The sequence below is a fragment of the Heloderma suspectum genome, chromosome 1 (assembly GCF_057233095.1).
Source record: "Heloderma suspectum isolate Gila_16-S chromosome 1, 16-S_ref, whole genome shotgun sequence".
Lineage (NCBI taxonomy): Eukaryota > Metazoa > Chordata > Lepidosauria > Squamata > Helodermatidae > Heloderma > Heloderma suspectum.
Genome location: NC_139458.1, coordinates 142,239,908 through 142,262,019, shown reverse-complemented (window position 1 = coordinate 142,262,019; position 22,112 = coordinate 142,239,908). Strand labels below are relative to the sequence as shown.

Below are 22,112 nucleotides of genomic sequence, written 5' to 3'. Positions count from 1 at the left end.
TTTAAATACAGTCCTGAACCTCCGCTTTTGAATATGACCTGCACTGGCCAAAGATCTGGCTGTTATGTAAGTGAAGGCCGGGTCGGTGAATGGTAAGGCAGCAGCCATCCGGGACTCGATCCTGGGTGAGCATGCCGACCTGGCACGTATTACAGAGACCTGGCTGGGTGAAGCCGGGGGTGTTAATCTAGCTCAGGTTTGTCCCCCAGGGTTTTCTGTAGAACAGCAGGCTAGACCTGGAGGATGGGGTGGGGTAGTTGCAGTGGTCTATCATGATACTATCCCCCTCACGAAGTGCCCTGGCCCACAGTTTACTGGGTTTGAGTGCATATACTTAAAAGTGGGTGCTCGGGACAGAATAGGGATTCTGTAGGTGTACCGCCCACCCCGCTGCTCAACAGTCTCTCTTCCTGAGCTAGCCAGGGTGATCTCGGCAGTGGTGGTGGAGTCCCCTCGGCTTGTTCTGCTGGGAGACTTCAACATCCATGCTGAGGCTGCCCTGTCGGGAGTGGCTCAGGACTTCATGTCCTCCATGATGACCATGGGTCTGTCCCAAGTGGTTTCTGGCCGCTCTCATATAGCAGGTCACACTCCAGACCTAGTTTTCCATGCTGGGCAGGATTATGGTGATCTGGGTGTGGAGGAACTTTCTGTTGTTCCATTGTCATGGACAGATCACTACCTGGTGGGGTTTAGACTCACTGGAACTCAGTGCCTCTGCGGGGACTAAATTAAGCTTTTATTAAGCTGGTCCGCCCCAGGAGGCTGATGGATCCGGATGGTTTCCTGACGGCTCTTGGGGATTTTCCTGCTGCCTCGGCAGGCGATTCCCTGGCTGATCTCTGCAATAGGGAAATGGCTGGGCGGTGGACACAATCGCTCCTGAGCGCCCCTCTCACGGAGTGGAGCCAGACCAGCACCCCGGCTCTCCAGGGAACCGGCGGTGATGAAGCGAATGAGACGGAGACCAGAGCGACGTTAGCGGAAAACTCGGAACGAGTCCGATTGAACACAGGCTAGAGCTTACTTGAAAGCCTGCTCTGTGGCAGTGAGAGCAGCAAAGAAGTCTTTCTTTTCTGCCACCATTGCATCTGCAGGGGGCTGGCCAGCAGAGCTGTTTTGAGTGGCCAGGGGCCTTCTACATCCCAGTCCATGTGATGGAAATTCTGACCACTTGACAGCCTGCTGTGAACAATTTGCCCAGCACTTTGCTGGTAAATCGCTCGGATCCGTTCTGACTTGGATGCTGTAGTTGATGACGATCCTGTGGATGTCACTTTGGCTCCTGCTTGTTCAAGGTTGATGGATTCTTTTCAATTTGTGCAGCCCGAGGATGTGGACAGGATCCTTGGAGTGGTGAGAGCCACCATGTATGCTGGATCCTTGCCCCTCCTGGCTTATTAAAGAGGCCAGAGGAGGACTGGCTGAGTGGACAATGGGAGTGGTTAATGCCTCTCTGGAACAAGGCGTTGTTCCATTATGCTTAAAAGAGGCGGTTGTGAGACCTCTGTTGAAGATGCCTTCCCTGAATCCCACCTTACTAGATAACTATCATCCAGTCTCTAACATACCATTTTTGGGCAAGGTATTAGAGCATGTGGCCTCCCAGCTACAGGGGTTCCTGAATGAAATGGATTATCTTGATCCATTTCAATCTGGTTTCAGGCCTGGGTGTGGGATGGAGACAGCTTTGGTTGCCTTGGTGGATGACCTACACCAGGAACTGGACATATCCCTGTTAGTTCTGCTGGACCTCTCAGTGGCATTCAATACCATCGACCATGGTATTATTCTGGGAAACCTCACTGGGATGGGACTTGAATGCACTGTTTTACAGTGGCTCCATTCCTTCCTAGGGGGGCAAACTCAGAAGGTGGTGTGGGGGATGCTTGTTTGACTCCATGGCTGTTAGCTTGTGGGGTCCCTCAGGGTTCTGTTCTGTCCCCCATGCTATTTAATATCTACATGAAACCGCTGGGAGAGGTTGTCCAGAGTTTTGGAGTTCAATGCCACTAATATGCTGATGACACCCAGCTCTACTACTCCTTTCCACCAGATTCCAAGGAAGCTGTTTCTGTACTTAACCAGTGTTTGGCATCAGTAATGGGCTGGATGAGGGAGAACAAATGGAAACTTAATCCAGGTGAGACAGAGGTGCTCCTGGCCAGTCGAAAGGCAGATCAGGGAATAGGGATTCAGCCTGTGTTGGATGGGGTTGCACTCCCCCTGAAGGGTCAGGTTCACAGTTTGGGGGTGCTCCTGGATTCAGCCCTAAGCCTGGATGCTCAGGTTTCAGCGGTGGCCAGGAATGCTTTTGCACAGTTAAAACTAGTGCGCCAACTGCGCCTGTTCCTGGAGATGTCTGATCTGGCCATGGTGACACATGCCTTAGTTACATCCTGTTTGGATTACTGCAACGCGCTCTACGTGGGGCTGCCTCTGAAGAGTGTTCAGAAACTGCAGTTGGTCCAAAGAGCTGCTGCCAGACTGGTGACTGGAGCTGGCTACAGGGAGCATACAACTCCCTTGTTAAAACAGCTTCACTGGCTTCCAGTCTGTTTCCGGGCACAATTCAAAGTGCTGGCTATGACCTATAAAGCCCTATATGGCTCTGGTCCAGGTTATTTGAAAGACCGTATCCTCCCTTATGAACCTGCCCGTGTCCTGAGATCTTCTGGGGAGGCTCTTCTCTCAGTCCCACCACTGTCACAGGCACATTTGGTAGGAACCCAGGAGAGGGCCTTCTCAGTGGCTGCCCCACAGCTGTGTAACACCCTTCCCAGGGAGGCTAGGATAGCTCCCTCCTTGATGTGTTTCCAGAGGCAGCCTAAAACATTCTTGTTCCAGCAGGCCTTTGGGACATAGTTGGAACCTGGGGGTAAGCTGCTAAAATGCTGTTTTAAAATGCTGTTTTAATGTTTTTAATATAATGTTAATTGTATTGTTTAATTTTATTTTAACTTTTGTATATTTTCATATATACAAAATATGAATGCATATACAAAAGAATGCATTTCCAGTCACCATTCTTCTTCTCTCCCTTATCCTGTTCTTTCTTTCTTTCTTTCTTTCTTTCTTTCTTTCTTTCTTTCTCTTCTTTATTCCACCCAGAGCATATCTTGAGGAATTCTTAAAGAGAGTTCTCTTCAGTGAGCAAGAGAAGTTCTGAACTGTATTTGACTTTATACAAACAGACAAGATGGTTGTTTTTTCTCTTTCTCCTCACTCCAGTCTTTGAGAAGAGTGGGTTCACATGGTTGCAGAGAAACAAATCTGGGGCTGTTTCGTCTGTCAGTTGCCATTACCCAGCAATAGGAAGGCTGTAGCTCAGTGGTAGAGCACATGCTTGGCATGAGGAAGGTCCCGGGTTCAATCCCTGGCATCTCCAGGTAGGCCTAGGAAAGAATCCTGCCTGAAACTCTGGAGAGCCGCTGCTGCCAGTCAGTGTTGACAATACCAGGCTAGATGGACCCAGGTCTGACTCAGTATAAGGCAGCTTCCTATGTTCCTATGAACAGTTTAATAAAAATAGGAGGTTTTGGTTTGTTTTTTTAAGTGGAGGGGAGATAAATACTGCTCATTTATACAATCCTATGCATGCCTACTCAGAAGCTCCATTATGTTTAATGAAGCTTACCTTCAGGAAAGTGTGCAAAGGATTCCAACATGAGTTACTTTTGCAGGGACATTTGCACTTTGATGTTCTGGATCTTTACTCAGAAATAAGTCCTGAGTTTTGAGCATGGAATTGCAGGGTTAATACAGTGCCCACCCAATTCCACCTAATGAATTGACTACCCTTTCAGCTCGGTCCTATGCATGTTTTGTCATTTGTGGGTTTAGTGTTTTGGGTTTTTTGCATGAACTCTAGCTTCAGTGGTGAGGAAAAGGCACTTAGTACATGCTCAGAGTTTATCTATAACTTAGCCCTAGTTTTGAAAACAGACTCATTGGCTGAATCCTGGTGAAGTCTTGGCACAAATGAAGTTATGGGGAGGAAGATACAATGAGAGCTTGTGCATAACAAGGAGGAGGTAGAGAGGAGTTGCACAAAACAAGACATCTGTTTTTATGAAGAGTTGCTGGAGGATGGTAGGATGAGAAGGGATGGTTGCATGGGGGGGATAGAATTGGTAGGGGGAGAATGTAAGTGCTAAGTGGTGAAAGAAAAGCATTCCGCATATGCTAAGAGGCACTCCCTATTTACAAACATAAGAAGAGCCGTGCTGCATCAGACCAAGGTCCATCTAGTCCAGCATTCTGTTCACACAGTGACCAATCAGATGCCCATGGGAAACCCACAAGTAGAACATGAATGCAATAGCACCTTCCCACCCATGTTCCCCTGCTGCTAATATTGGTGAAATGTAAATAAATTCCAGTCATTCTAAATCTGCATGTATGTATATTCTTCAGAAACTTTGCAGGTTTCTTCCCTGGGAGACACCTCTAATGACCTATGCATTTTCATATAAATTTGCCCAAAAAAAACTATTGGGGAAGGGGTGAAAGGAAAGCAAATCACTCCCTCCCCAAACTGGGGAATGCCTCTTCCACATGAACTGCTGCACTTATCCTTCTGAAACTTTGCTGGTATCTTACTGAGGGACAACTCTAGGCTGTCTGTAATTTTCAGAACAATGGTCCACAAGGAAAATAAGGACAGAAGTATGACCTCTTTTGGAGCTCTCAAAATCTCAAGGCCACCCTTGCACAAAAATCCTTGTGACTATCATTCTGAAATTTGGAGACATGATCCTCTGATGGGGCAATGAATCCTGAAATGTGTATCCAATTCTTCCAAGTAATAAAAATTTTATTGGCAGTTCCCTTTAAAAGAAAATCAAAATATAAACCCTGCACCTATTTTTCTGACATTGGGCAGGTGTAATTCCCTTCTAGGGGGCTACTATGCCTGAAATTATCATACAGTTCTGACAAAGAGAAAAAAGTTAGAGTTTCTTAAAAAAATTTTCCAATGATATTCAACAGGAAGCATGAAGATTCATTCTTCCAAACCTTGACTCAGGTTTGGTGCTGAGCTGAAATGGTCCAACTACAAATTGGCCTGAGCAGAAGTGGGATGTTTTCCAAAATGCTGAATCGGGGTCTGAGTTGAAGTGGGGTGGGAGGTCAGTGCACACTTCTTATGTATGTATGTGTATGTATGTAATCTATACACACACACACAAGCACACCACACACACACACACACATATATATATTAGAGGTGCACTTAGACTCGGATATATTATAAAGAGAGAGAGAGAGAGAGAGAGAGAGAGATGCAAATTTGTGTTATGGGCCTGTGCCCCAGATCTTTTAAGAACCTAGCAACACCCCTGACCCTGACTTCCTTGGAGGAAGGGCAGGATACAAATCAGAGGTGTTGAACCTTCTTAGGCTGAGGGCCAAATTTCATTTTGCAGAAGCTCTTGGAGGCTACATTCCAATGGTGGATGGGGCTGGAGGCAAAAAGGGCAGGGCCTAAAATACCAGCATATTTCAGCTTAAAGCTCTTACTGCTAGTAAAAAACAATGCCATAAATGCCTTCGGAGAGGAATTTCAACCTTTTAGAATGGGGGGAACTGCAGAAGAGCTGGGAAACTACCAAACAATAGGCGATCAGAGAAAGGGAGTGATTGTGGTGTGTGTTATAGTGAGAGAAAGACTGATTGATAGATTTCTGTCTTCCTCAACCTGGTGTCCCCCAGATGTTTTGAACTGGGGTGGGCAGAAAGCAGATCTCCAGATGTTTTGGATCTCATCTCCCAGAATTCCCGAGCAGTGGCCATGCTGTCAGAGGCTTCTGGGAGTCCAAACATCTGGAGATCTACCGTCTGTCACCTGTTTTGGACTACAACTCTCTTCAACCCCAGTCACTATGGCCAATAGTCAGGAAGGATAGAAGTTGTAGCCCATGCATCTGGAGAGCAACGTATCGAGGATCATAGAATCATAGAATAGTAGGGTTGGAAGGGGCCTACAAGGCCATCGAGTCCAACCCCCAAATGGCCACAAGCTACACAGCCTACCTATGGTATGATTCTGCCACAGAGGTTTCCAAAATGATGGGAGAAGAGAGAAACATTTTGCTTGGAATCTCATGTCAAGGGCACTGAAAAATAGACCCTAACTAGTGCCTGTTTGGTGCATACTGATAATTGAATTCTACATATATATCCTCACCACACAATATGTAGATATAGTTAGCCCAGAGGGGATCTTCTCAGCCTCTGATAACACCAAACAAGATGGCTTCCACTCCAGAGCTCTTTAGAACTGCTGAGGCATCACTTTACTACAATGAGATGGAAGCAGAATGAAAATGGTGATTCCACATGGTGCTTAATATACAGCACTATTTTCCCCATTGAAATCTGGGAATGCTCCCTCTCCCCAAGCATGATCCCACTATAAGTTCATTGAGAAGTTAGTCCCTTTGAAAGGTCCTGCTTCTTCTTGCAACTGTGTCTTAATTAGTAGCTTCCTCCTTGCCTTGCCTTTTCTTTTAAAGCAGCTAATTAATTGCTCTCAGTTCAACTGCTGTGGAAATCCTGACTTCCCCCTTGTCAGTTTTTGTTCCCTGAAGCAGGGAGGAGTTTTAATTACCGGTTTCCTTTTTACAGTCAGAACAACAGCTAATTAATTAATTAATTTTTAGGATCGCAATTGCAAAATTGTGCTCAGAGAAACACAATAAAAAACTAATGAGAAATGGCTCTGGCTGCAATGAGGAAACCAGTAATTTAAAGCCCTGCCCCACCACAGGAAACAGGAAATGACTAATTAAAGGGAATTCAGGAATGCCATAGCAACTGTCACTGAGACTGAACAAGATGCAGCTAAATTAGCTTTTGCTTTTTTTTTTTTAAAGGGCAAAGAAGACCGGCTGATGCTTTTTAATACAAAAAATTAGTCACGAGATCTGAAAAGACGGAAATACAGAAAAAAAATGAAATGCACCATTTTAACAGTGATGTCACCTGGATTCTCTTTAAACACTGAGCAAAAGAAGGATGCCAATGCCAGACAACAGCTAGTGTGAAAGCAATTTTATTGCCTAGCAAAACGCCAGAAGCAAGCTGTCTGCAAGGAACTAGCCATGGTGCTGAAACATACCATCAACCATCACAGCTACAACAGGGGCTAAGTAAAGACATCCACAGAAGATAGGGAGCAGATCCCCTATCTATTCACAAAGATGTGCTGCAGCTAGGTAACAGCTGGTAAAGCTGGGACAATACTCATTTCTTAGCTGGGCCTTATCACTGATCTTGGCAAAAGATGAATGAATTAGTCACAAGATATATACAAAACAAAGTATCTCTGCAAACAAGGTTTCTCTCAAAAAGCTCTGCCTGCAGGGAGAACTGTACCAGGAGTTGCAAAACTTTTTCTGGGCAGGGGGAAGAGATATCTTCATAAAGGCAAAACCAGAACTAAAGGAGCAGTGCAGTTTCTGTTGCTGTGTCCTTTTTTCCTTTGGCAAACTTGCAGTGTTTCCCCTCCTCTGTCTCTCTCCCCCACCCCCCTGCAATGGTGGCACAATTTCCTCACTTCTAAAATATGAATAGCAGCCAATAGATAGAAGTGGAAGAAAGCATAGACAGTGAGAAAGCTCCCTAAGGGTTGACCGATATTTTATGGAACAGATGTCTGCCATTGTATGCTGTTGTCTTCCATTAAATGCCATAAAACATGGAGAGACTCATACTGCTAAAGACACAGGGACACACAGCAAGTATATGCCACAGAGATTCAATGGGACATGGCTCCCCCCTCATGTATCCATCACCTCTTTAGAGAGACAAACATCCCCTTCAGACTTTATGCCATTGATCATAGCAAATACAAACAGCAGACATGCTTGCTGCATAAAATGTGAATTAGTCCTTAGAGCAGCTTTCCACACCTGGTGCTCTCCAGATTGTCCAAAATATCTGGAGGGCATCAGGTTGGGGAAAAGTCTGCTTCAGAGGTTTCCAAGTGCATCACTGCCTCTCTAGGATGGGTGGAGGAGAGACTGCTAAATGGCGTAGCTCACCCATCCAATATGGACCCCAGTGCTACTATATATACCAATAACCTCAAGCCTACATCTCCACCCATTCAGGCTAGGCTTGGCATTGGCAAGTCTCTGAGGATGATCCCTCCCACATTTTCATTTAAAGTATTTCTATCCTGCCTCTTTGAGCCAAAAGGACAAGGCCCTTTCAGTTATGGAACCAAAGCTCTGGAACTCTCTTCCCTAGAAAGCTTGCTTGGCTCTCTTAATCATTGCCTTCCAGGGACTTCCTGGAAGACCTCCTTATTTTGAATATCTGCTTTTAATGTTTTGGCTCTTCGGCTTAGAAATGGGGATGAGCATTGCACCCTAGAGTCGGACACGACTGGTTGGGGACACCTTTACCTTTTTTAAACCTTTTATAAAAAATGTTTTTCTGTTAATTATGATGTATTTTAATCTTCCTTTGTAAACAGCTTAGAGATATTTTACCTATGGTAAGCAGTATATAAATCTAGTAAATAATAATAACAATAATGATGATTATGATTTTAGAAGGTATTTGGGATTTTTTTTTGGAAGCATAGACTGTTACTGCTTGTGTTTTTGTTCCCTTTTTTGTATTTCAGACCATGCTACTATTTTATAGTTATGGTTTTATTGTTGTTTTATGTATATGTGCCTTCTAAATTTTGTGAGCAGCCTTAAGTGTTTTTGGTAGAAAGACAGAATAAAAACAATGTTTAAAAATCAATACAAAAAATCACAAGGTGGCTAACATGAATAAAATCCAAAAAACACAATAAAACCCAACTCAAATGTAGTATACAGAATAATAAACCAATAACTAATAAAAATCAAATTGGTCAAGCAGAGCACCAAAAGGAGGAAGATGCCTCAGAGAGACCTCTGAAAAGTAGCCTTTGCCTGATACTGAAAAGCCAGCAAGAAGGGAGCAGAACAGACGTTCCTGGGATGGTAGGTATGCTGAAGGGGCTAAGGGCAGCCAAGCCAAATTGAGCCACACATTATTCTCATTGCAAATGCAGGGGAGTTCTTTTGTCAGCACCTTGCTCCTAATAATTCAAACAGTCTTATGACAGTCTTACGACAGCTAGCCAATAGAGCCCAAGAACCTGAATAAAGCTTGTAGATCAACATTATGCATAGATAATTTATTCAGAATCTTGTTCTCTCTTACTCCAGAGGGGAGGATTAGAACCGATGGGTGGAGATTGCAGGGGAGCAGATTCTGGCAAAACAGTAGGAGAGCCTTCCTAACACTGAGAGCTGTTCAACGGTGGAGCAATCTTGGGTAGGTGGAACAGACTCTCCTTCACTGGAGACATTTATGCAGAGGCAGGACAGCCATCTGTCAGGAATGCTGTAGTTGCAAGATTCCGACATTGAGCAGCAGGTTGGATTAGTTGACCACCAAGCTCCCTTCCAACTCTGTGTTTCCATGATCAATGCTCTAACTGAAGCTAAGTTCAGAACTGGTGTGCAGGAAGATCTGCTGCTCACATGAGAACTGTGGACACTCCAGCAAAAAACATTTAACAGTGAGAGAAATCCCACAAGGCATGGGTACACATTGGTGGGTCTCACCCTTCAGTAGATGCTCATGTAGATACTAAGCCAGGTTAATGTCTTCCTTTGGTTCTTAAGTGACACATTTAACTGCAGTCAAAGGACTGGTCCTAGGAGGGCATTCCAGACCCTTGGCGCCACTGTTGAAAAGGCCCTGCTTGCCTCACTACCTCCTATGCACACATAAGCAGCGAGGGAACACAGAGCAGGATCTCCAAGGAAGATCAAAAGTATGGGTAGATAGATACTTTCCCAAAGGCCTCCATAAAAAAAGGTATTTTTAAAGAAGTATTATTATAAATAGTAATATTAACATCATCATTGTTGTTGTTGCTAATAATAACGATTATGTTAATATTACTATTCTTATTCAGATTATATACCACTTTCCACAGAGTTATCACCTGAAGTACTTTCACCTGAACCCAGCTTTGCCCATCTCTCGGTTGCTAAAGCAGCACTGCACATAGGAAGATTAAGCAGCTGCTCAAGCAGAACTGGTGCAAGTAAAGACAATCTCCGCTCCCACCCACATCCTGCCGACTTCTCTTTCAAGCATTTGAAGGAGCTGCTCTTGACATAGCAAAGATGATGAAAGGACTATCCAAACACAGGAGACCCTCCTGGTCTACAAGGGGAAGAGCATCCCAAGATAGCCATTTTCAGAGATAGCACCAGGCAGGCTGGGAACGTGCTATCTTTTGAAATGCTGGGAAGAAGCATTATCCGCTACTCTACTTAAGACACCTCCTCCTCAGGTGAATGCAGACAACCAACTTGCCACATGTTTACCTGTTTCTTAAACATGCATTGATGTAGTGCAGGCATGGGGAACCTCCAGCCTGTGGGGATTCCCCATCTGGCCTGCCAGCTTCTTCTTCAGGCTCTGCCTGCTCTCCTGGCAGGGAAAACCTCTTTTCTCAAGATAAACAGCCAATCAGAGAAAAGGGCTTTTCCCTGCTGGTCACTGAAGGAGTCTCCCTGTCTAGCACTCAGCAGGGGAAAGCTCTTCTCTCCAACCAGCTGCAGATTAGAGAAAAGAGGTTTTCCCTGTCAGGGAGAGGGAACAGGTCCTGAGCAGGAAGCTCCTGAGTGATTCAGTCCAGCTTATGAGTAGAAATGTGCTTATGTTTACATTTGAGCAGACATGAAGAAGCTTGTCTGCTCAAAGATGCTCTTTGAAAGTGCTGTTGAGTATTTAGTCCTGCTTACTTCTGAGTAGACTTAAATGCTCTTTGAAAGTGCTGTTGAGTATTTACTCCTGCTTACTTCTGAGTAGATTTAAAATCAATAAGGATGGCATTTTAGCCTGCCCACTCTGCCTTTTGGCCATGCCCACTTTGCCTTTGGCCCCACCCACTCGATGGAATGCAGCCCCCGAGACCTTTCCCAGACTGCAATCTGGCCCTTGGAGTGAAAAAAAAGTCCCCCACCTCTGCTGTAGTGTTTTGTCACTACTTCCTGGGTCTTTGTTTAGGGGAGTAGATGGGTAATATATTTTACCAAAGTCTTAAAAGTTTGTTTATACTGATGATGTTTTCCAAACAGGTCAATAAAACATTTACTCCTCTCTTTAGAGATGTTGTTCTTAGGAAGCTTTTCTCACTTTTAAAAAGCTTGTATTGCTTTTAAGGCTCCAATTGTGTGTTATCTTAGATTATCCATGCATGTTCTGAAATGAAGGTTAAGTACACTCTCTCCTACTAATAATACCAACTTAATGCAGCTATAGCTTTTACTAGCTGGTTTCTCCATATTTCTCTATATTCTGCATTCTTAATATGACCAATGACTGAAAAAGCAGTACTGGTGATATGCTCACAGGGATGTGCAAACATCGCAGTCTCAATGAAAAGACACAAATAATGTTCAGTTTACACCTTGATTTCAAGATCAGCCATAAATATACTCACTCAATCAGCCCCTCACCACACAACACACAGAGATCCATGGCTTCAGAGATATGACTATGGCTTCTCACCAAAAAAACACACACCTTAAACACGACAAAACTTCAGTGCTTTTTAAAATACCTTGCAATAACTGCATATATAGTTATACATTTCAAAAATCATGAACAGCATTTAGAATAGAATTCTGAACGTCAGAAAATCATGAAGAAAAAGCTGGGCAGACAAGCCGTTCTGTAAAAAAACAGCTCTAGCTGTAAAACTCTAGCTGTAAAACTGGTCTCTATAGGAAATACCTTCCCCATGCAATTGCACCTGGCATGGATTATTAATGCAGACTACAGTTTACCGAGCGGTACATGTTGGCAAGCTTTACCATATGATAGAAGACCTCCGCGTTTAGAATATGTGGCAGAAAAATCATGGGTTGCTCTAGTGTTATCTGAGAGTTGTTTAATCCTTGCATAACCCGCACTGCCCAGTTTCACATGACACAGAAAGCCATAGCATGTGCCTGCCATGGCTTGCATATTCAAAATGGCAGCCGGCATGGCTGCAGTGACCATGCAAACCTGATCAGTTTGATACCTAATAGTTATCCTACCTTCCCCAACCACAGCCAGATGAACTGCATCCTTGAGCAATAAAGGAACTGGCAGAAGAACTCTCAGAACCACTGTCTATTCTCTTTGAGAAATCATGGAGGATGGGGGAAGTGCCAGATGACTGGAGGAGGGCTAATGTTGTCCCTATCTTCAAAAAGGGTAAGAAGGAGGAACCTGGGAACTACAGACCAGTCAGTCTGACATCAATCCCTGGGAAAATTCTGGAGCAGATGATAAAGCAATCCATCTGGAAGCACCTTGACAACAATGCCGTGATTACTCAAAGCCAACATGGATTTGTCAAGAACAAGTCCTGCCTGACGAATCTGATCTCATTTTTTGATCAAGTAACCTCCCTTGTGGACCGTGGGAATGCTGTAGACATCATATACCTTGACTTCAGCAAAGCTTTCAACAAAGTGCCCCATGATATCCTGATGAGCAAACTAGCTCAAAGTGGGCTAGATGAGACAACGATCCGGTGGATCCACAATTGGCTACAGAATTGGACTCAAAGAGTGCTTATCAATGGGATCTTCTCAAACTGGGGACAGGTAACGAGAGGCTGCAAAAAGGGCAAATGCTCTTTTGGGCTGCATTAATAGAAACATAGCTTCCAAATCCCAGGAAGTACTAGTTCCCCTCTACTCAGCACTGGTTAGGCCTCATCTGGAGTACTGTGTCCAGTTCTGGGCACCACATTTTAAGAAGGATGCAGACAAACTGGAGAGGGTTCAGAGGAGGGCAACAAAGATGGTCAGGGGACTGGAAACAAAGCCCTATGAAGAGAGACTGAAAGAACTGGGCATGTTGAGCCTTGAGAATAAAAGACTGAGGGGAGATATGATAGTGCTCTTCAAGTACTTGAAAGGTTGTCACAGAGAGGAAGGCCAGGATCTCTTCTCAATCATCCCAGAGTGCAGGACAAGGAATAATGGGCTCAAGTTACAGGAAGCCAGATTCCAGCTGAACATCAGGAAAAACTTCCTGACTGTTAGAGCAATATGACAATGGAACCAATTACCTAGGGAGGTAGCGGGCTCTCCCACACCAGAGACATTCAAGACGAGGCTGGACAGCCATTTGTCAGGGATGCTCTGACTTGGATTCCTGTGTTGAGCAGGGAGTTGGACTCGATGGCCTTGTAGGCCCCTTCCAACCCTACTATTCTATGATTCTATGGTGCCCTCCAGATGTTTTGAGTGACAACTGCCATCAGGCAATGGTCAAGGATGAGGGGGCTATTATCAAAAACATCTGGAGGGCACCAAGTTAGGGAAAGCTGGGTTAAGCTATTCACATATGCATTAAAAGCTATCCCAGAATGGTTCTGAAAATGACAAGCATTGTGAATTTTTTAGTTACTTCTAGGCATTTCTACCATTCTCTGCTATCAAGAGATAATTGGAGCAGCTATGAATCACAGCGAGAAATCTCTGGAACTGTGTCAGATAATTTGGTGTTCCTGTTGTTCCAATGTATCAAAACCACACAGGGTAATGCTACGGTTATTGGGAATGGAAAGTAATCTAAGAGGTCATCTAATTAATTGGAATGGAATTAGACTGAGCATGTGCATGCAACACCCCAGCCCTGGCAAAGACTGGGTGTGGAACCTATGGTTCCTCAGGGAAAACACAGCCTGTGACAGCAGACGGGTTTGAAGTCCACAGGGAGAAACAGACCCAAATGTAGATATACAGCTTGGGGCTTTCACCCCTATTAATTTATCACACCATGGAAATGTAGAAGTAAGCAGACTAGATTACCAGAGCACAAAATCAGGGGGGCTTTTCTCTTGTCTAGCTGCATCCACACTGGATATCGCAGCTGCCCATTTGGTGAATCAGAGCTGGCCAGAGCAAAAGACGCCTGCGCTACCACTGACGTCTTTGTCAGTGTGAGTCAGAGGTCTCCAGAGGGATGGGATTCTGCAGTCAAGCATAGCAAAGATGGCTCTGCCAGCACACCGGTCCAAGGGAAATTCTAGCCACATATTCAGCAGATTGTTAGACATGTGCCTTCCAAAGCGGGGTTACTCCTAGAGATGGCCGCGTCATGTAGTTTAAGCAAAAATGTCAAAAGGTGCTGGTTGGAGATGGGCTCCCACTCCTACAAATGAGAGATGGAGGCAGTGATGGTTCCTTAGGATCCCTTTGCGCAGGGCCCTGAAAAGTATGGCGCACACCCGGGTGGATTGGACATCACCCCTAATTCAAAAGGGAAGCCCCTTCCAGTAAGGATGGGAAAATGGGAAGGGTCCTACTTCATCACACATCCTTCCCAATTTCATCCCATTCTTGGCACCTGCAAATAGACTACATTGCCCCCACTCAGCTAGCAGGGCTAAAAGGCAAGGCTGGTCCAGAAACGCAATGACAGGTTTCACATAAAAAAATGCGTTTCACCATTATGCCTTTCCTCTGCCCAAGCTACTTCCTCTTCATTTGCTAGTTTTAGCAGTGCAGTCAATCTCCTCTCCGGATACTAAGTGCCTAGGCAGGGCATGCATAAAATCCAAGCAAATAGGGTGGGTGGGAGAGAGAGGATAATATTTTTGGTATCCCCAAATGTCAGTGGAAACTACACAGGGCCATGATCAAATCTCCCATCAAGCAGGGCTGTGTCTTGTGGATCCCAAATATAATTGGGGGGAAATGGAGCAAATTTTCAGCTAGTGGTTCCTTGATGCCAATGCTGTTTCTTTACTAATGGGCACCTTGGATCAAATTTGGCCAGTCTGGTCAACTACTTACCCCATGTTATTTTTGCAGGGAGGGCATGGGCTGGCACAGGGGTGAACTTGTGCCCTGCTGATGTTGTGGGACTACAACTCCCATAATCCCTGACCACTGGCCATGCTGACTGGGGCTAATGGGCACTGGAGCCACATCATCTGGAGGGCCATGGTTTCCCCACCCCTGGGCTAGCAGCTTCAGAAAAAAGCCACAGTAAATGTTGGATGGGGTGGGGAAGATGAACAGAAAAAGCAGTCTGACCTTTCCAACAATCCAGAAGGGCAAAAAGGCGGCAGTCTCCCTACTGAGAGGCAGGGGGGTGGGGGAGAGAAATCCTCTCCATTCCTGCCCATCTCAGTCAGGGGAGATCTCATGATAGATGGCTTGATCACCCTCCTGGAATTCTGAAACCAGGGAGTAATGCAGGGAATGGCTGCAGAAAAGAAGCTCCATCTGTGGAAGAGCCAGAGTCAGGCGCTGCCATTTAAATTGCCTCCAGTGTTCCTCAGACTGCCTGGAGCCTTCGAAGTCACAAACCAAAATATTTATATGCTGCAAGGTTTCAAGGCTCCCAAAGCCATGAACTGCTACCTGATTTGAGCACTGTGGCTCGAGCTCTCCCCATGAGGGCTTGCAAGCCAGCTCAGCAAAGGGCCTGCAGAAGACTTTCTGTGGCCATCCTGGTGTTGGAGACCAGATTCCTTTTCCAAAACCACGCACTCTGAACAAATTAAGAGAACTCCAAAAATATTTGTTAAAACCCAGCTTTGCTGCTAGATGCATACTGCATCAGCGAGACCAAGGCAACAAAGTACAAAATACAGCACCCAAGAGCCTGCTCTAAAACTGAGTGTATAACAAACCCACCAAGGTATCCGCAACATGCATGCCCAGCCTGCAGTTATTCTTGAAATATAGTTCATTAAACCTTACAGATGCTTTAAAGCTACGTTAAGTGTGTTGTCTGTCTCTTCTCCCTCTCTTTCTATCACACTCTTACACACACACATACACACACACACACGTTAATATCACTGCAGCTGATGCAGGATTTGGCTTCTAGTCAAAATGTGGAAGGCCGTGAGAAACTCAGTATTTACAAATGCTTGATCAAGCTGCGAATGCCTCCCCTGGGCCCCAGCACCAGCCAAAGTGTACTTGGTGTTCCATTCCTAGTAGGTTATAAAGAGAGAGAAAGTAACTCCACCACCTTGAGATTCTCAAGGGAGCAGGAAGGGGTTTTTAATATAAAATGAATGAGGGAGGACCCATGAACCATGTCTTCTCAGCTTGACCAGGTAGAAGTTCTGGCTGCTGTGACTCATCATAGGACTATCCCAGGATATTGCCAAGGTAGAGGAAACAACCAAATCAAGCCATCCGAAGATAAGCTTTTAAAAACAGTTTTGCAAAAGTAACTACCCACCTAACCACCACCACCCTCCATCTGATCATGGGTTGATGTGTGAACTAACCATCTAACTTTTCAGTGTTATCAGACCAGGTCTCTGTCTTACTTCATTTAACACAGGCTGAGTTTTAGGATCACTGCTGATTCTGAAACAAGACTGGGGGAACAACTCTGGAGAGCCAGTACCTTATGAGTCTTAGAGCTGTAACTGGATGATTCCAAAGTACAGCTTTTTTGAGTCGGCTGTAACTCAGGGGCAGGAAATCTTTCTTGGTCCAGGGGCCAAATTACCCCCCTCCCAGACCAATCCAGCAGGCTGAATGGCACCAAGGGGCCCTGACCCCAATGTCCTTCCCCTGACATCATCTGCACCCACCCATTTTTCCTTTCTCCATGCAGAGAGAAGCACAATTTCTGTGGCTCTCTCTGCACAGAGGGAAGGACATGGCTGGCACTTGGAAGAGGAGAAGGAAGAAGCTAGTAGTCAAAGCATCCAAAATTAGAGGTGCCTCCAGGATTGGCCAGGATGACTTCTATGTCGATACGATACTTTATTGCTTAAAGCCATAGGCCACCACAATGTACATTAAAAAGAGAGAGAGAGAGAAAGAAAAAAAAAAGTACAGTCACATATTTGTATATACATAAATTCATACATCCAACAGAATCATCCCTAGTAGGCTGTTTGGGCTTTGGCATGTATTTTCCTTGCTGCCAAGGGAAATTTTGCTACCTGGGCAGTGGTGAAAGCATCAGTGCCAGAAAGAAAGACACATATCTGTTCTATTTAGGAGGCTCTGGGAAATAATGGCAATACATTTATGCCTAGGATGGCCATAGAGAGGGTATCTTAGTAAGTAATGAGAGACATCCTCAACCTCCCCAGACCCATAGATACAGAGTCTCTGATGGACTGGGGTATTGTCAAATCTTCCCTCCAAGAAGGCAGAAGGCATGCATTGTAGACGCAATGCTGTAAATGATTTCCGTAAGTGAGGCACAGTCAGAGTTGTAAAGTAACTCTCCAGACCAAATGACGTCTTATATAATGGGTACCAGCAAGAGTAAGGCATTTGTGAGATTGTAACCAAATCCATCCACTTAGAATAAAGATAAATTTTTTCTTTAAGCCTCTGCTTTACTCTATCAGAAGGGAAAGAAGGAAAGGACTCAGTATCAATTCCATAAGCTTGCAACATAGGTTTGGTCAGGTTTACCAAGACTTTTGGGATGGGGTCTGAAGTTGCTCTTGAGAGCATTTTTTTGGAAGGTGGGAATTGCTCATATGGGTCAACTTGAGCCAATACAAAGCGAGAGCAGCGTAAATAGAAGTTTCAACTGAAATCAGTCCTACTTCTGCCCTTAGAAGGGCCCCAGGTGTACTCCGGGGGACAGTTAAGAGAGATCTTCTATGTCATTACTGCTCTATTTTCCAATTAGGACTGTAGAATGCCTACTCTAGCCTAGGGAGCACTGCCTCAAAGCCTTACCACATCTCCCATCACTGAATGGAGTTTGTGTCAGATGTTATCGTTTCACTAAATGGATAGACTGCCATTTTTCAGTAGGTGACTTATCGTTCTGTGCATGTAATGACTTGGGAAGCTGGTTGTCTGTATTGTCCTTAGAAGTGGTGCATAGAATCTTACCACTCCCCCTCCCTGTTTCCTTGGATTTCTAATCAGGTGCAGAAGTGGGGTAAGATTCTCCTTACTCCTTGGCAGGACACGACAGATACACCAACTAATCAAGTGATTACACAGACATAACTGAATCTGAAACATTTTTCATAACTCACTCTGTATAGAATGCAGCTTGCCCAAGGCCAGAATTATGAGGGTTTTTTCCCCAATATATTATACAGCTAGACCAGGGGTGGGCAATTTCTGGCCCTGTGAATTTTTTGGCCTACAACTCCCATGATCCCTCACCATCAGCTCTGCTGGCTAGGGCTGATGGGAATTGTAGGCTAAAGCCCCTGGAGGACCACAAGTTGCCCACACCTGGCCTAGTGAACATATCAGTGAACAAAAGCAGGATTATGTATCTGAAACAGGAACTTCTGCTCTAAGAAAAGCAAAAGTGGGCTGTGTCCTCTATAAGGGAGTGGGTAAAATAAGGTTAAGAAAAGTAGGAAATGCTTTAGCCACCTTAATCCATTTATTTTTAAGCAGGGAGGAAAGGTTTAGCCTGCCATACCCATGCCAACACAGTAGAGTATGCCAATCTTCCTGAACCTGGCACCTTCCAGATGTGTTGGACTACAACCCTCTTCATCCACAGCCAGCATGGAGGTTGGCTGAAGTTGCTAGAGATAATGGGAGTTGTAGTCCAACACATCTGGAGGGCACCAGGTTCAGGAAGGCTGGTATAAATGGCCAAATGTTCTTCCATCCACTGAGGCCAACCCAGACTCTCAATTTCCAGTAGCAGGTATACGGAATGAGACTCCTGTTGAACAGGAAAGCAGCAAGATCAATATTTCTGCCTTCAAATCCTCTACATACTAACCAGGCAGTAATTTCAAAGAATATATATCTTCCGATTCTGAGCCCTGTTCTAATTCATGCTCAGTCTAGTCTCAGGCTGCATCTCCTCTTGAGCTGCTTTACTGACATCTTACCAAAGTTCTCCAAACCAAATCACCAGCTCCTGGGAGAAACGACATGTCAGCTTTGAATTACAAAAAAAACAGCAAAGCATCCCTACCGTGTCAGGCCTGGAGCTGGTGATTTGGACTTCTGTGCTTCACCCTCTGGGTTCATGGAATAGAAGTGACCAAAATGGACACAAACCTTCCCTCGAGGAAAACCTACGAAGCACCACAAGCCTCCCATCATGCTTCCCCTGCATTAAAGGCCCTAGTGCACAACAACAGCACTCCAAACAGCCATCGCTGGCTCCAGTGGAAGGGAACATCTTCCCATTTCAGCACTTTCTGCCCCCCAGTCCCTATTGCTGCCTCCCTGGCCAGGAAACCGCTCAGCAAAGGACTTCATCCTCAGCACCCAAAATATTGGGGAGGAAGAACTCCAAGTAACATAATTCCAGGCCAAAATGCAATAAAAAGGCCAGGGAGAAGTTGCTGACAGCACTGCTTCCCTCTTTGAACATGGAATGTACAAGTTAGTAGTCCCATGGCACAGGCTAATAGTTTATTCCCAGAACTGACATATAACACCCTTGCTTTCTTGATGGCCCCCCAAAGATGAGGGTCTTAATAGAAGTGGGCCCCTAAAAAAGTGTTGCTCAGGGGCCAACATCCAAGACAGCCTTCCCCAACCTGGTACACTCCAGGTGTGTTGGATTTCAACTCCCATCATCCCCAGCCAACATAGAGGAAGGCTAACCTAAGAGATCCACAAAACACTCACACACATTCATTTCAGGAGTGAGTAGCAGTTTTTCAGGAGGTGGTTATGCATCCAACCTCTTTAATCAATCACACACAGCTGGTTTAGTACTGGCTGTGTGATTGTACTGAACCAAGAACACAGGAAGTTGCCCATGCGGATTTGCCGAAATTCTGGAGCTCAAAACAAACATTCAAGGTGCAAGAGACCTAACAGAACTGCACCGAACCAATGAAAGATATTTATAAGCACTGTATAAAACTAAAGTATTTGATGGTACACAATCATACCAATTAATGTTATTCTATGTTTATAAATAAAGCACTTGATGGTGCACAAACAATTGTACTAATGTCATAACAAGCATATCAGTTATATCACTAATATATTGATATAATTGATACGGTTGTTATGGCATTGGTATGATTGCTTGTGTACCATCCAGTGCTTTAGTTATAACCATTGTGTAGAATTAATTGGTATGACTGTATACAATTAATTAATATGATTGTATAAAATTAATTAGTATGATTGTTTGTGTACCATCAAGTACTGTATTTATAAACACTGTATAAAACTACCTGATTGGTCTAGTGCAGTTCTGTTAGGTCTCTTGCACCTTGAGTATTTGTTTTGAGCTGTTCTTGGGGACTTTGTCTTTTCTGTTTCGCCAAATTTCAGAGCTGCCAGGCAAAAGGGAATGTTGGCACAGGGGGAACACTGAGCCCCTGCACCATTTCCTGCGGCAACCTCATAAAAGTGACCTATGGATCCATCTTGCGAAGAAGGAGCCACCAATAACGAAGCAGAAAAATCAATAAGCAGGCTCAGAAAGGGTACCAACAGCTACACTTCCTCGGCACTGTTACGATATACGAGTGGAGACAGGGTGGGGATGGAGGTGGACCCTGCTTGTTCCTAGAAGGAATCCCTCTCAGCATCCCAGCCTCCTCAGCAATAAGAGAGGACGAAGCAGCCCTAAATGGTACAGTCTGCAACAGGCAGCAGGATCAGGCCGGAGAAAGGGAGGGGGATGAAGAGAAAGACCCGGCGAAAATGACGTCAGCGCTGAATTGAGGAGGAAGACACGGGGGTGGGGGAGGGGGGAAGAGGAGATCTGCTCTGGAACTGAACTGAGAGGAAGGGGAGGGGGAGACACGGAGCTAGCCAAGCCTGACGACGTTGTGACGTGCACATGACAGGCTGCCACGCGAAATGGTGACAATATCACTTTGGCGGGGGCTGAACCCGCACTAGGGAAAAGGCGGCGGCGGGGGTGGGGGGGACTCACCCCAAGGGCGAAATGGGGAATAAATTCATATACAGCGATACGAGGAGGAGGAGGGGATAGGGAGAAACCACCGCCATCACCCGGGCTTCCCTACTGCGAAGGAAAAGATGCAATTATTCTGGAGCCTTCAGGGGCAAAACGCGATGGGGAAAAGGGGGGTGGGTGGGGAGGCAGTGTGGGGCTCAGGCCATTGTGGTGGAGATGGGGTGGGGAGGAGAGGGGAGGTTCTGCTTGATGTTTTCAAGAGAACGGATGCAGCACCTACTGACGGTTTGAAAAACAGGGGACCTCCGCTTGCCACCGCCTCTAGATGAAACAGCCTGCAGGAAGGATAACGCTGCAAGCGGTCCCTCCCCCCTTTTCGCCACCCTTCCTCCTGCTCAGCCAGCCTCCTCCTCCCCACCCCCACCCCCGAATCCCCACCATATTTAGGACTCAAACCCGATCCCATCCGCGCGCTTGAAGCGATGCTTTCCCGATCCCCAGGAAAAGAGGTTTATTTTGGAGAGGGAGAGAGAGAGAGACAGAGAGAGAGGGAGGGAGAGAAGCCAGAACCGTGAGAGATCCAGCGCGCACGGGATCGGGATCGGGAAGAGGAGCGACATCGTGCCATATGGAAGCGAGGGCGCTCTCCCAGTCTCTGACAGCGGGGAGGGATGGAGGGAGAAAGAAAGAGGAGCCGCTGGCCGGGCAATCGCACCACTAGCCCGAGGCCCCACCGCTCACACCGTCCATTCCAGTTTCTTCGAGTATCCCAAGCCAGGTCTCCCCTTGACCCTTCCAGCATCCAAAGTCCCACTCCCATGGGCAGCCTCTCTCGTCCCCACCCGCCCGCCCGCCCGCCCTCATCCCCATCCCCATCCCCATCTCTCACCGTGCAGCACTGGCAACGGGCGATCCCCAGCAGCAGCAGCCCTGGCCCCCAGGAACGGCAGCAGCAAGAGGAGGAAAGAGCCGAGCGCCCGGAGCTGACTCCGCCACCGCCCCATGCCGGCTGGTGCCCCCCGCTCACAGCCCGGGCAGCCGCCGCCGCCGCCTCCTCCACGGCCGCTGCACCATTCCGAAGCTAGCAATCAGCGCCCCCTCCAGACCAACAGTGGGACACGCGCCCCCCGCCCCACAAACCGACCAATCTCAATAAACATGCAGAACACCCTCTCGGCCCGCCTGGGCCTGACTGTCCTATCGCAACGCAGAGAAAGGAC

General features: G+C 46.0%; 1 protein-coding gene across 3 annotated transcripts in view; it reads right to left on the bottom strand.

The window, feature by feature from the left end:
* The window catches only part of PTPRN (protein tyrosine phosphatase receptor type N), a 53,861-nt gene extending 31,749 nt beyond the window's left edge, over positions 1-22,112 (bottom strand). The window contains exon 1 of one of the 3 annotated variants that reach the window (XM_084804930.1): positions 21,782-22,112. In XM_084804930.1, coding sequence (XP_084661056.1) covers positions 21,782-21,896 — 115 coding nt within the window. In that variant the 5' untranslated portion in view covers positions 21,897-22,112. The remainder of the gene's footprint in view (positions 1-21,781) is intronic. The other 2 variants (XM_084804941.1, XM_084804919.1) reach the window with 2 other exon arrangements.